The sequence below is a fragment of the Aspergillus steynii genome, assembly GCF_002849105.1.
Source record: "Aspergillus steynii IBT 23096 chromosome Unknown P170scaffold_2, whole genome shotgun sequence".
Classification (NCBI taxonomy): Eukaryota; Fungi; Ascomycota; class Eurotiomycetes; order Eurotiales; family Aspergillaceae; genus Aspergillus; species Aspergillus steynii.
In genome coordinates, this window is record NW_020194399.1 from 116853 (window position 1) to 128815 (window position 11963).

Sequence of the window (11963 nt, forward strand, 5' to 3'; positions counted from 1 at the left end):
TACGATATCCATGTCCATGTAGCGCACGGGCCTCGATGTCTAATGATTTCTGGCATATTATCCAGCCTTACGCAACGGTTGCTTTACGGTTCTCTTACGATTCGCTTTAGGGTAATAGACTCTCAAAAGCCCAGTAACTTCATTCTGCTAGGTCTCGGTGCATCACGTGATGGCATTGTATATTCGCTCTACGAAGAATAATCATCAAAGCAGACAGCATTCACCTGTCTAATCAAAGCCAGTAGCCGGAACCACCTTCGAAAGACGAGACTCGACCGTAATACCCCGGGTTTGCTCGTCGACCAGCATCCGACCGTTGCCAATCAGCGTAAAGTTCTGCAACTCCTGGAGTTCAGGGTCGCCGCTGTGGAAGGTATGTGCTCCAGCTTTCCAGTAGGAATAAATTATTAGTGACATAAATTCTTATAGATAGACAGAGGGAAACATACTGCTGAATCCGAATGGCACACTAACAGAGTCGGGTTGCTGGTGGAAGATCTTGAGCACGGCCTCGTTCGTGTCAATGATGCCAGTGTAACCAAAGCTGATTTCCTTGCCATCGTCGGTTCTACAGCTCATGGTTAGAAGGACAGTCGTGGTATAGATAAACATCATAGTGTAATACCTGGCGATCGCCTTCATGTTAATGCGGGCATGCTTCTGGTCTGGGTCGAATTCAAGCCAGTCGGCGCCAAAGACAACGTTGGCTTTGAACTTGGGCTCGAACCCTTCAACGGTCTCGACTGTTCCAGTGGGTGTTTCCTGTTATGAGGTCTGGTTAGATGCCCAATTACGTATTGTGCTGGACCTTGAAAGACGAGCTTACAAAATGGATGAGAGTTGCACCGCTCTGACGGGGCCCTAACAAGATATTAAACACGGGCCGTACATTTATGAATTGCCAACGAAAACAGTGAAAGCTTACCAATAGGGTGGCCAGCACCCACGTTGACCTTCCACACGATGGCGGGCTGGAGGGTTGGGAAATTGATGATTGGGGGACTCATTTTGATAGAATAATCTGATGGGTCTCAGAGAAAGGGAATGGCTGCAAAGGCAAGGAGGCAAACTTCTTATCTTTTCGCCTATACTGTCATATGTCACAGGTAAGGCAAGCTTAACGATCCAAATGACCTGGTCGGTCCGGGCATCGGACAAGTTTGTATGAGTCGGACCGGAAGCCGAGCGTCAGATGCAGAGTAAGCCTCAGCCCGGAGTCGTTCGCCGACGACTGCCCCGTGCTTTCTCAACACTAATCCATGTCGATTGTCAAGGGCTTTACAATGCGAGTGGGAGGCCTTTCCACTCATTCAAATGATACGTCGTTGCCGCTATTAGAGGACAAGCTCGCAAGGTGTCAACTCTCCCAGTTGTTCTACCCTCTTCAATTTCCTTCTTGACATCATCAGCTCTCGACAGAGCTTTGACTATGGGTTCTGCCGAGCGACCCTTCCGCGTCATCGTCGTTGGCGGTGGTGTGGGAGGTCTTACAGCCGCCCATACTCTCCACCGGGCCGGCATTGACTATGTGGTGTTGGAAAAGGGCCTTGTCGCTCCACCCATGGGGGCTAGTATTGGCATTTACCCCCATGGCTCTCGGATTCTAGAGCAGATTGGCTGTCTAGCCGACGTGGAGGCAGAGTGTGTTTCGCTGGGCAAAAGTCAGAACCTCCTGCCGGACGGGAGAACCATCTTCAGCAGTGACTTCTTCCATTACTCGAGGACATAGTACAATTATGCTGCTCCACTGATCACCGAAACCTTTAACTAACTTCTGGATAGTCATGGCTACCCTATTCCCGTCCTCGAACGACGCCGGTTCTTGGAAATCCTCTACGAGAATACCCCCGATAAGACCAAGATTCGGTCTGAAACTGCCGTGGTCGATGTCATTGACCACGACAAGGGAGTCAAGGTCGTCTTGGCCGATGGTAGTGTCGAGGAGGGAGACTTGGTTTTGGGCTGCGATGGCGTGCACAGCAACATCCGGAACATAATGTGGCGCAATGCCAATGCTGCTGTCCCTGGCTTGATCACCACTGCGGAAAAGAAGTGTACGTTCTGTATCCGTTTATTCATGGCCACCAATAGCCCGCACACTGAGATATCAAATGTTTAGCTTTGATTTGTGACTGGACGGCCCTTGCAGGCTTCAGTCCTACGGTCCCAGGAATGAGTAACTGCAACATGACCTGCACTCACTACCCCGGCAAGTCCTTCCTGGTGATCGGTCAGAAGAAGTACACCTTCTGGTTTGTCTTCTTCAAGAACGAAGAGACTCGCTACTGGCCGAGCTCGCCCCGATGGACCGCGCAGGACGCCGAAAAGCGAGCTGCGGAGTGTGCTGATTGCCCGATCTCCGACACGCAGGTCTTTGGTGAGCTGTGGCGGTCTCGCGTTCGAGGCGACCTGGTCAACGTCGAGGAGGGACTGTTCAAGCATATGTACTTCGGTCGGATTGTGCTTGCAGGAGATGCCGTCCACAAGGTAATCGCACACCGGTCATCTTCGAATTGGACTTGACTAACAAGAAAACTTCTAGATGACACCGAACATTGGACTCGGCGGCAACGCCAGCATGGAGAGCGTCGTCGTTCTCTCGAACCTCTTGCATCGCGCCGTCCAGGCCCATTCCAGCGGCAAACCGGACAAGAAGATGCTTGGGGCGATCCTCGAGGAGTACCAAACGCTGCGATATGATCGCATGCAGAAGGTCATCCACTTCTCCGGGGAGGCCACCCGGCTCCAAGCCTGGGACAGCTTGTACTATAAGGCAATGTCGCGTGTTATTCCGTACCTTCCAGACACGACGTCAGCAAAGAAGACCGGAGAGCTGATCAAAGCAGCAGCCAAGTTGGATTACGTTCCGACATCTCCAGCTCGTAAGGGAACGGTGGCGTGGGAGGACGAAGGACAGCGGGTTTTGGGGGCACACCAAGCGGTGGTGAGCAGCTTCAGACGCTTGATTCAGATCCCGGTTGTTCTGCTGTCATTTGGGTTGTCGTTCTTCTATCTTTCTGGTATCAAGTTGTGATCGCATTTGTGCAGTCATCCTGTTTGTCTGGGGGACATGGTGTATTTCGTCCTTGAATCAATTAGATTGGATTGAATACGAGAAGGAAGATCATGATTTTCTTTGTCAAGAGGATTGGGCTAGAGCCAACAGGCGGATTCTTCACTGTTCGCCATTGGCAGAGACCGTCTTGGCCGACGTTCCACAGCGGAATTACAGGGCGAAAATTAGCAATCAGTGTCAGCACAGCTGGCTATATCTGGTTATATCTTACGACGTAGACAAAGAAAGATCGATTCCTCCGACGGTGATCAGACGCTCCATGCCAATCGAGTGACCGAAACCACCAAATGCCCGCCATCAAATTCTTCTTCGCGTCGGGCGCCTGCTCGCTGTGCCCCCACATTCTTCTCCATGAAGTCGCAGCCGAATTCCAACCCTTGCAGGTCATCAACCATGGCCCCGAGGTGCGATTCTCCGAGGATTTCCACCGCATCAATCCCAAGATGCGCGTGCCCGTGATCGCCGTCGACGAGGAGGTCATCACGGAGCTCCCCGCCGTGGCCACGATTATCGCCAGTCTCGCGCCCGAAAGACACCTAATGGGCAAGAATCCACTCGACACCGCCCGGGTTTACGAGTGGATGAATTATCTCTCGGGGACTCTGCATGCCGGGGGATTTGGACACTTGTTTCGACCCGAGCGCTGGACGACTGCGACCGATGGGGCGAGTCTGGAGGGAGTGAAGACGAAGGCGCGGGAGCGGGTGGTGGAGTGTTTCGAGTTCATCGAGGGGAGATTGCAGGGGATCCACGCAGTCGGCGGTTACTTCACGGCGGTGGATCCCTTTCTCTACGTGTTCTATCGGTGGGGGACGATGATCGGTGAGGACATGTCGGCGTATCCCAAGTATTCGGCGGTGGTGAGGAATCTGGAGACGCGTCCTGCGGTTCAAACTACAATAAAAAAGGAAAAGTTGTCGCTGATATTCGAATGAAGGTGGGAAGAGAAGAGAAAGGGATGTGGCTTTGTATAAAAACCTCGTGTTTCAGTTTCCATTTTACAGGTTTAGACGCTCATGAGGCATTATTTTCACATCAAAGTAGCATAAGATAGCCAAAACGAAACTAATTACAGAGGCTAAAACGCTGGGAAACATAGAAAAGTCACACATTCCTAGGCTTTTGACCATAGACGTGAAACCACTTCGCATAAGTATGAATGCTCCGATCTAAAAGCTCTGCGCGGGCGGCATCAAGCAGCACATGAACGTCCTCGACAGGCCAATTCAGCACTCGCGTTAAAAGTGCCAGGCTGTACGCATCGAGTGACTCCAACATGTTGACCTGATAATACTTGCCGAGCTCCTTCAATTTCGGATCTTTGGGCCATGGCGACCAAGGCATCTAGGTCGTGCATGGTCAGCATTTGATTGATCGGGGTTACAAGAGTGGTAGGCTCACCTTATAAATATCTTCCCTGATGTTGACGAAGCCTGCGTTTGCGAGACGCCGTCTGTGCTCTGTCGCCGTGCCCATAACTCTGCCCATTTTGGCACTGGCCTCCTTCACAAGTCGAGTTGTCTCCTGCAGGGCCTTCGCTCGGTGGATGGTGTCGTCGTCACCGCACACAATCAGGTCGACCTCGGCAAACTCAAACCATCCACCGGGATTCAGATGATCGTATGCCTGGTTGACGAGCCGATCGTAATTCGACACGGAGCCTTGAAGATCGCGGGCGTGAATAAAGTCAAACTGGATTTCGTGGGTCCAGTCGGATTCGAAATCATCAATCTCGAAGCTCAGGTTGGGAGGAACCCTATGGACCGTGGTCAGTCAGCGGCTCTAGGATGTGATTATTTCCATCAATCTCACCAGGGAGACTGGATTGGACTGAGGTCATTCCCTATTTGTCATTAGGTTGGTAGCTGGACTCGATCTGGTGGGATTGTCGCTCGTACCTATCACTTGGGCTTCTGGAAACATACTGGGTTTGTTAGTCTGCTGTTCAACAGAGCCATGTCACAACCTACTCTGCCACTTCAACTGCCCAAGTCCCGGTGCCAGTTCCCAGGTCCAAGATTGAGGAGACACCTCGGCGTATGGGCGAGCGATACAAATGACCGTCAAGTTTCAATCGATGGATGTGGTGATGCTGAGCAGAGTCAGAGTCAATGGCCCTCCGTCAGCAGTTCGAGACTTACGAGCTCGAGACGAGATTGTTCTTGCTCATCGTTTGGCTGGATTGAGTCAGACCTTTTTGTCTTCCGAGGGCGTATTTTGGCCATACCATGGTGTAGATGCCCTCTTTAAATCCGTGATACCGACGACCGTTCTATTGAGGCTTGGTCAAACGTGACGCCGAAACTCGTCTGGGAGAGATGCTGACTTCATATCTGGGTATCGTTAGCTATGTGAAAAATGCTAAGAGACAGCAGAACACACTGATAATTCTTAATACTGGAGGCTAGCGAGGTCGTGGAACTGAGCCCGGAACTGCCGAATGCTGGTTAAGGCCGAACCCCTGAATCGCGGTATATCACCAACCTGTTGATGAACGAACTCCCGCCATCGTCGTACAGGAGATCGTCATCCTGCATATTATCAGCAAAACACCATGCGAACCACTGCAGTGAACTCACCTCCACCTCCACACCGCTGTCATGTCCATCACCAAGACCTATCGCCAGAGGCATTCTTGCAGCGCGACAAAAGTACGACGGGAGAGAAAAAGCCAACAACAAGAGAAAAGGCCTCACGCGGTCAAAAGGCAAGGCCGTTTGCCGAGCGCCACTTTTTTTTAAATGCCCAAATCCCTGCAGAGGACGGCCACGGACAAGGATGGGGGGAGCTGCAAGAGGCTAGAAGGAGGTCGTGGAGCAAAGAACGGTCGCAGGCGTGGCGGTGATTGGCAGCGCTGCCAACGGTCGTGCTAGTCGTGCATTAGCGAGAATTGGCGCTGACGTTCCCCTCGCTTTGTCTCGAGTTTCCCGCATCAGATCAATGTGTCACTTTTGCTTGACTGCAGGAATTGAGTTTGGCAGCTCGTGGAGTGTCCATCTGCCGACGTACGATCGTCGGACCCTTACAACATCGTCGCTGTTGCTTCTGCGATATGCAGGAACTGAAAGGGCAGGGAGTGGTATTTTCTCTCTAAAATAACATAATGAAATCGCTATAAAAAGCAAACACCGACCTTGGAATATAGAAGGAACTAATTCTCCACAAAGAACGGTCGCTAGACGCTTCAAACAGCCACTTGAACTGCAAATATCTAACCCAACGTTGGTCACTTATGGAACAGGAAAATTCCCTCACAATCCCCAAACGAACGCCTTTAACCAGGGATCCTGTAAATTAGGATCGTGGACATTCAGCACCCCGGCAGCCCGGAAAGGACCAAGGAGATCGCCTTCTGAGGTATCAATAGGAAACCCGCGATCATTCTGGCAGCAAAGACACGCCGATGTACAGTGTCCAATCCCTTTCACAGCAACTCCCCGTCGTGGAGCCTGACAGCATCCACATTGACGAGCACAGCATCCGCCCCTCTCAGCACATTGCGCACGAACCCATTCGGAATTATCCCACTGGGTGTTTCGTCGCAGAGACCGAATTGCCCGCTTCACGGGTCCATTCGGGAAACTGTCCAGCTCGATTTGAAGCACTCGCTGCATGACAGAAGCACAGTGTCGGTAGGCGGCAATCTTATACTCCAAGGAAACTAAATCGCCGTCGGAGGATAGCTCGCTCGTGAGGCTGGCGGACTCGTCAGGGGGGTATTCTTGCTTCCATTGGTATTGAACGAGGCGTTGGACAGTCAAATCGAGATCGAGATGTGCTTGAATCCAGGCTTTTAGCTTCTCACATTGCCGGGGTTCGAGAGGAATGTAGCGGCTTAGTTTTCGACGGATTCGCTGGGCGACTCGCCATAGACCAATGGTCTCAAGAACTTTCTCCAGCACTCTGGCATGGGCGTCGACAATTCTTGTCATCCGCGATGCGTTCTCCATTGCGACCCTGTTACTCGTGCGGCGCTTTGGCAATATTGTGAATGATAGAATATCGGATGTAGAATTGTGATATGCAAGCAATCGCGGAAGACTGCACGACTGAACCTCTTGCAGGATGAAGTTTGGTTGGTGTATGTCATCCGGTGTCATAACAAAGTCTGTATGAGGTTATTATTTATGGTTTTGATGCTCGTCACGATGACCGGGAAGACAACCAGTGGAACCTTTCTTGGCCCTGGGAAGCTTGCAGTCTTAGGCGTACGCTTCAACTGAATAGGTTGAGCAAAATTGGGAGATGGAATGGCAGGATAGGGGGAGATGAGCTCTCAACCTTTCGGAAGTTCTCGTCAAGAATACATATCCTATCCCGATTAAATCTTCGCCGAGAAGAATCATAGAAGAACCATCACAGACTTTAAAGCTATCCAGTATTTATTATTCCTCATGAGTGAGCCTCCTCAGGCAATTCCACATACCAAGACAGATCATTTCTCTCGTCCATCTCCCAAGCTGTGAACCCATTCCCCATGAACCGGAACGGATTGGAACTTTGATACTCAATCTCGAAGTCCTCTGCACGAATATCCTGCAGCATGCGATTGAACAAAACTGCACTTCCTCCGAACAACGCCGTTACTCGCCCATCGACTCGATTCCGTTTATACCAGCTCTTACAGCCTCCCGTCCAGACCAGCGTCTTGTGTATTTCGTCGCCATAACGTACGAACGCTTCCTCGCTGGACCGTTTTGGTACCACAGACTTGATCTCTTCAGTGGCTATCTTCTTGATCCATTTCACAAAGTAGTCGCCAGTCCAATTGAGTGACTCAATGAGAGAGCCGTGACCGCCCAGGCAGTTTGGACCCATCATGATGAAGTAATTAGGGAATCCAGCAGTCGCCACGGATAGATACGATTCAGGCTCGTCAGCCCATTTGTCAGACAGCTCTACTGAATTCTGCCCGACGATTGGATACCGCGGACAATGCGAGACGTCAAATCCAGTGGCACAAATGACTGCTTGGTCAGAACGGTGGACATGATGCCGCAGCCAACGGTGCGGGGGACGAACTTACCAACATCGCACTCAAACGACTTGCCATCCGCAGTGTGTACTGCATACTCACTGATATGCGTGATTCGACTGTCGGACAGATGGCAGTTTGGCCTGGAGAACGCCTCCAGATATCCTGGTCCGGGGGTTATGCGTCGACAGCCCACTTCCCAGTTGGGGATGAGCTTCTCGCATAGTTCGGCGTCATGGTTCAGCTTTTCTGCCATTTGGTTGGCGCCAAAACGCATGGCTGCTTTGTTATTCTCTCCTTTAATGAACTATCTCCACTTTTAGTGACTTGTGCACATTTGGCATCAGAGAGGGACGTACCAGACGAAAGTTCTTGTTCGTTCGCGCAATGATTCCCTTGCGGTATTTCCGATGCTCTTCTGGATCGCGAAAAACCTCCTTCTGCTCCTCGCTATAGTCCGGATTGGGATTGTCATCGTCGTTGCCATGGTGCTTAGATGGTGGCACCCGATAGTACACCCAGGCCGGACTGCGCATGAAATTGACGACTTCTGTCCCTGGCAGTTTGGCCATTGCCGGAGTAATCTGGATTCCGGAGGAGCCGTTTCCAATAACCGCGATGCGCTTGTTGGTATAGTCATAGTCGTGGTCCCAGTGGGCGGAATGCGAGATCTTGCCTTTGAACTCATTCAAGCCGGGAATGTCCGGCCACGCAGCATGACTGAGCCATTAGCTGTAATCATCATAACTGGGAGGAAGTGGAACATACACAAGAACACCTTGAGCAGATATAAGAATGTCGCAGTATTCATCCCTCTGTATTCCTTCATGCTCCACGGTTAGCCTCCATCGACCCTCGTCTTCCTGCCACCACGCCCCTGCGACTTTGGTGTTCAGTTGAATATCGCGATCCAGGTTCCACTTCTTCACCGTCCGCTTGATGTAATCCTGAATTTCCTGACCACTTGCGTAGAACTTGCTCCACTCTGGATTCGGATCAAACGGAAACGCGTAGATATGCGCAGGCACATCGCACTGCACGCCAGGGTAGGTATTGATCAACCATGTTCCACCCACATCATTTCGCGCCTCGAAGATCGTATGCTCGACGTACTCCTGTAGCTCGGGGAAGCGATGTTGCATCTTGTGCGCCATCAGGAGGCCAGAGAATCCGGCGCCAATCGTCACAACGCGCAGTTTGCGGGGGGTGTAGGCGTAGTCGCTGCTCATGGGGATGGTGAAGGGATTCGCAAAAGAGGCACCGTTTGAATGTGCGTTTCCATTCAGCGTGTTTGCTCCATTGGTGGGCTTTGGTTTGTGCACTCCATTTACTCCGTTGGAATGGGCATTGCCGTTTGTATGAGGGCCATTAAGGACCTCGCCGTCTGCAGGAGTCGGGATTGCGACTGTCATTGTGCTTGAGTTCTGTGCTGTATGCCTTTCAAGTTGAGATTCCTGGAGATGATGTCGCTTTTATCAAAGTCTTTCTACGATTGCCCTACAACGTCAAGGGATGGTCTGACTTCTCATCGCACGATGGATTCGGCTGAATTACTGACAACCGAGCTCCATGGATACTCGGCATTACGATCGGGTTTCACCAAAACAGAAGACCAAGCAGTCAATATGGCTTCTGATGCGGGGTTTCACCCGTCCGGACATCTCGAGGGATTCTGTCGGTTCGGCTCTCGGCTTGCCCGATTAGGAAATAGTGAGTCTATCCCGAGATGGCCAGTAGCGGCTTGGCACCCCTCAACTTGGATGCCGATCCCGAGAAAGAGTGACGTATTGCTCTGTTTTGTTTAAGTCACCACGGTATGTGAGATTCATGCAGCAGGATTGTCGTAATGAGAAAGATTCAAAACGTTAACCATATTAATTATTGCAAGACAGTCAAGATAAGACGCTACTAAGCCAAACTGGACTGAACTATGACAAAACCAAGTCTTGATACTCCCTCGCAGCTACAGCATCAGCCCTCTTCCTATACCCCGGAGCAGGCCCATTGTAGCGGGCCACAATACGCTTCTGCTTATGAGCCAAATTCTTATTCACACCACTCATCCAGGAATCCACCTCATTAGACAACAATCCCTCGGCACATTCATGAACATGCTCAGTCCACGCTGCAACACCCTCGTGGGTACACTCGGCGCAGGTAATCCGGTTATCGCGAGCATAGCGAATGAAGCTTGCCACCCACCTCGACGAATACTCAATGCTGCGCGGGAAATTGCCGAACATTTGATGAGGACCCATCACCATCATCATATTGGGGAAGTGCTCTGCAAACATTCCTAAGAAAGTCCGGGGCCCGTCGCGCCACTGATCGGCCAGTTTGACTTGATTGCGCCCTTGGAAGTCAATGGCTGTGAACGAGCCTGTGACAGCGTCGAAGCCGGTAGCGTAGATAATCATATCGAATGTGAAGTCCTCGTCTTGCGTCTGGATGCCCTCCGCGGTGATCCGTTGAATAGGATTGGTTTTGGAATCGACGAGCCGCACATTTGGCTGGTTGTATACCTCAAAGTAGCCACTTTCCAGAGGGACTCGCTTCGTGCCAAATCCGTGGCATTTGGGGATCAGCAGTTCGGCCGTCTTTGGATCATGCACACGCTGTCGAATTTTGTTCGCCATGAACTCGCTGAATAGCGCATTGGCCTTGCGATTCGTGTTGATATCGCCAAAGTTGCCGAGCCATTTCCCAAATCCTCGTGTCTCGTAAAGGTCATTCCAGAGTGCCTCTCGGGTTTCGGGGTCAACATCCAGCGTACGTCGCTTGTCGCTCACGTGTATAAAGCCAGAATACGATTCCCTGCATTTCTGGAATATCTCGGGATACTTCGTACGGATTTGTGCCATTTCTTCGGATGATATTCTGCTGTTATTTAGAGGCGCACTCCAGTTCGGAGTTCGCTGGAACACGGTAAGATGGCCGACTGTTTTCGCGATTTCTTGAATTGCCTGAATGCCAGTCGCGCCGGTGCCGATGACAGCAACACGCTTCCCTCGGAAGTCAATAGACTCATGTGGCCATCGTGCGGTATGATAGGCAGGGCCTCGGAAGTCGCGTACTCCGGGAATATTCGGCAGGGTGAAGTTATTGAGAATGCCCATCGCCGTGACCAAGAATCGGCTGGTATATGTCTTTCCCGCTTCATCAGTCAGCAACCAGGATCGACTGTCTTCTTGAAAGTGCGCCGCGGTGATTTGCGTATTAAACTGCATGTCTTTGCGAAGGTCAAACTTGTCGCAGACGAATTCACAATATCGCAGGGTCTCTGGCTGTGCGGCGAAATGCTCCGACCAGTCCCACTCTTCTAGGATCTCCTGCGAGAACGAAAAGCCATACGAGTAGCTCTCCGAATCGAATCGAGCGCCGGGATATCGATTCCAATACCAGGTGCCACCGACATCTCCACCAGCTTCAAGGACTTTGGCGCGAAGGCCTAGCTGGCGCATCTGGTAGATGGAATATATGCCGGAGAGGCCTGCGCCGATGATGAGAACATCGCACTCCAGGTCTCTGTTGAGATCGTCAAAGGCTGGGGTCTCTATGCTGCCCATGTTGAGGTGGTTGTATGTCGTTCAAATGCTGTCGCAGTGGCCTCCAAGCCCAGTGGCTTTATCTCGGTCTCTTATTATCCCCTCGGACTCGTTCTTGGCCGTGAAGCGCTAGACCCGCGAAGGTTAACCGGTTGTTTCCCCGCAATCGGCAAATCCGGAGAGATCGACGGATCTTCGTCCTCCGTGTTTGTTGTGTAACCTTTACTTGTCATTTTCTCCTGGTGTCTGTTTACTCCGGCACAGGAATTTTTACTGCCAAGATTGGAATGTCCGACAATGCTTTAAGGCAGTCGAGTGCGCCATCTGGGTTGTCTTCCCTCTCCTTCCGCGGTTCTGCTATCCGTGC

The 11963-nt window shown here is 51.4% G+C and overlaps 7 protein-coding genes across 7 annotated transcripts; 2 read left to right on the forward strand and 5 right to left on the reverse strand.

Annotated features, from left to right (window-relative positions):
- Window positions 1-228: 228 nt before the first annotated feature.
- P170DRAFT_352196 (DUF3237 domain-containing protein) lies at window positions 229-1007 on the reverse strand (the record flags this gene model as incomplete). Its single annotated transcript, XM_024843911.1, has 5 exons — window positions 229-386; window positions 450-568; window positions 626-762; window positions 827-861; window positions 926-1007. 5 exons carry the CDS (start codon window positions 1005-1007, stop codon window positions 229-231), a joined length of 531 nt encoding a protein of 176 aa, XP_024706732.1.
- Window positions 1008-1429: 422 nt separating this feature from the next.
- Window positions 1430-3034, forward strand: P170DRAFT_400309 (FAD-dependent oxidoreductase; the record flags this gene model as incomplete). The annotated part of the gene is made up of 4 exons (XM_024846317.1): window positions 1430-1728; window positions 1783-2054; window positions 2120-2487; window positions 2543-3034. The coding sequence occupies 4 exons, from the start codon at window positions 1430-1432 to the stop codon at window positions 3032-3034; spliced, it is 1431 nt and encodes a 476-aa protein (XP_024706733.1).
- A 289-nt stretch (window positions 3035-3323) lies between these two features.
- P170DRAFT_433437 (glutathione S-transferase GST-6.0) lies at window positions 3324-4078 on the forward strand. The gene has a single exon (XM_024848495.1). The coding sequence runs from the start codon at window positions 3364-3366 to the stop codon at window positions 4009-4011; it is 648 nt and encodes a 215-aa protein (XP_024706734.1). The 5' UTR covers window positions 3324-3363; the 3' UTR covers window positions 4012-4078.
- Window positions 4079-4109: 31 nt separating this feature from the next.
- P170DRAFT_375928 (class I SAM-dependent methyltransferase) lies at window positions 4110-5749 on the reverse strand. The gene is made up of 11 exons (XM_024845339.1): window positions 5656-5749; window positions 5561-5607; window positions 5459-5509; window positions 5403-5409; window positions 5304-5348; window positions 5218-5253; window positions 5047-5168; window positions 4975-5000; window positions 4889-4919; window positions 4478-4832; window positions 4110-4420 (listed from the first exon to the last, which is right to left on the reverse strand). Exons 1-11 carry the CDS (start codon window positions 5707-5709, stop codon window positions 4181-4183), a joined length of 1014 nt encoding a protein of 337 aa, XP_024706735.1. The 5' UTR covers window positions 5710-5749; the 3' UTR covers window positions 4110-4180.
- A 578-nt stretch (window positions 5750-6327) lies between these two features.
- On the reverse strand, window positions 6328-7026 carry P170DRAFT_471367 (uncharacterized protein; the record flags this gene model as incomplete). The annotated part of the gene is made up of 1 exon (XM_024852831.1): window positions 6328-7026. The coding sequence occupies one exon, from the start codon at window positions 7024-7026 to the stop codon at window positions 6328-6330; it is 699 nt and encodes a 232-aa protein (XP_024706736.1).
- A 442-nt stretch (window positions 7027-7468) lies between these two features.
- On the reverse strand, window positions 7469-9463 carry P170DRAFT_348974 (flavin-containing monooxygenase; the record flags this gene model as incomplete). Its single annotated transcript, XM_024843709.1, has 4 exons — window positions 7469-8046; window positions 8103-8343; window positions 8387-8771; window positions 8820-9463. 4 exons carry the CDS (start codon window positions 9461-9463, stop codon window positions 7469-7471), a joined length of 1848 nt encoding a protein of 615 aa, XP_024706737.1.
- Window positions 9464-9979: 516 nt separating this feature from the next.
- Window positions 9980-11617, reverse strand: P170DRAFT_400316 (flavin-containing monooxygenase; the record flags this gene model as incomplete). Its single annotated transcript, XM_024846318.1, has 1 exon — window positions 9980-11617. The coding sequence occupies one exon, from the start codon at window positions 11615-11617 to the stop codon at window positions 9980-9982; it is 1638 nt and encodes a 545-aa protein (XP_024706738.1).
- Between the last annotated feature and the right edge of the window lie 346 nt (window positions 11618-11963).

What these genes read in the sequence shown, in the direction of transcription:
- P170DRAFT_375928 (XM_024845339.1), bottom strand. Translation starts at nt 5,709, where the DNA reads ATGCCTCTGGCGATAGGTCTTGGTGATGGACATGACAGCGGTGTGGAG. An exon ending in AAGAGGGCATCTACACCATG is followed by an intron (nt 5,254 to 5,303) that starts GTATGGCCAAAA and finishes GACTCAATCCAG; the next exon opens with CCAAACGATGAGCAAGAACA. An exon ending in AACAATCTCGTCTCGAGCTC is followed by an intron (nt 5,169 to 5,217) that starts GTAAGTCTCGAA and finishes GACTCTGCTCAG; the next exon opens with CATCACCACATCCATCGATT.
- P170DRAFT_433437 (XM_024848495.1), top strand. Translation starts at nt 3,364, where the DNA reads ATGCCCGCCATCAAATTCTTCTTCGCGTCGGGCGCCTGCTCGCTGTGC.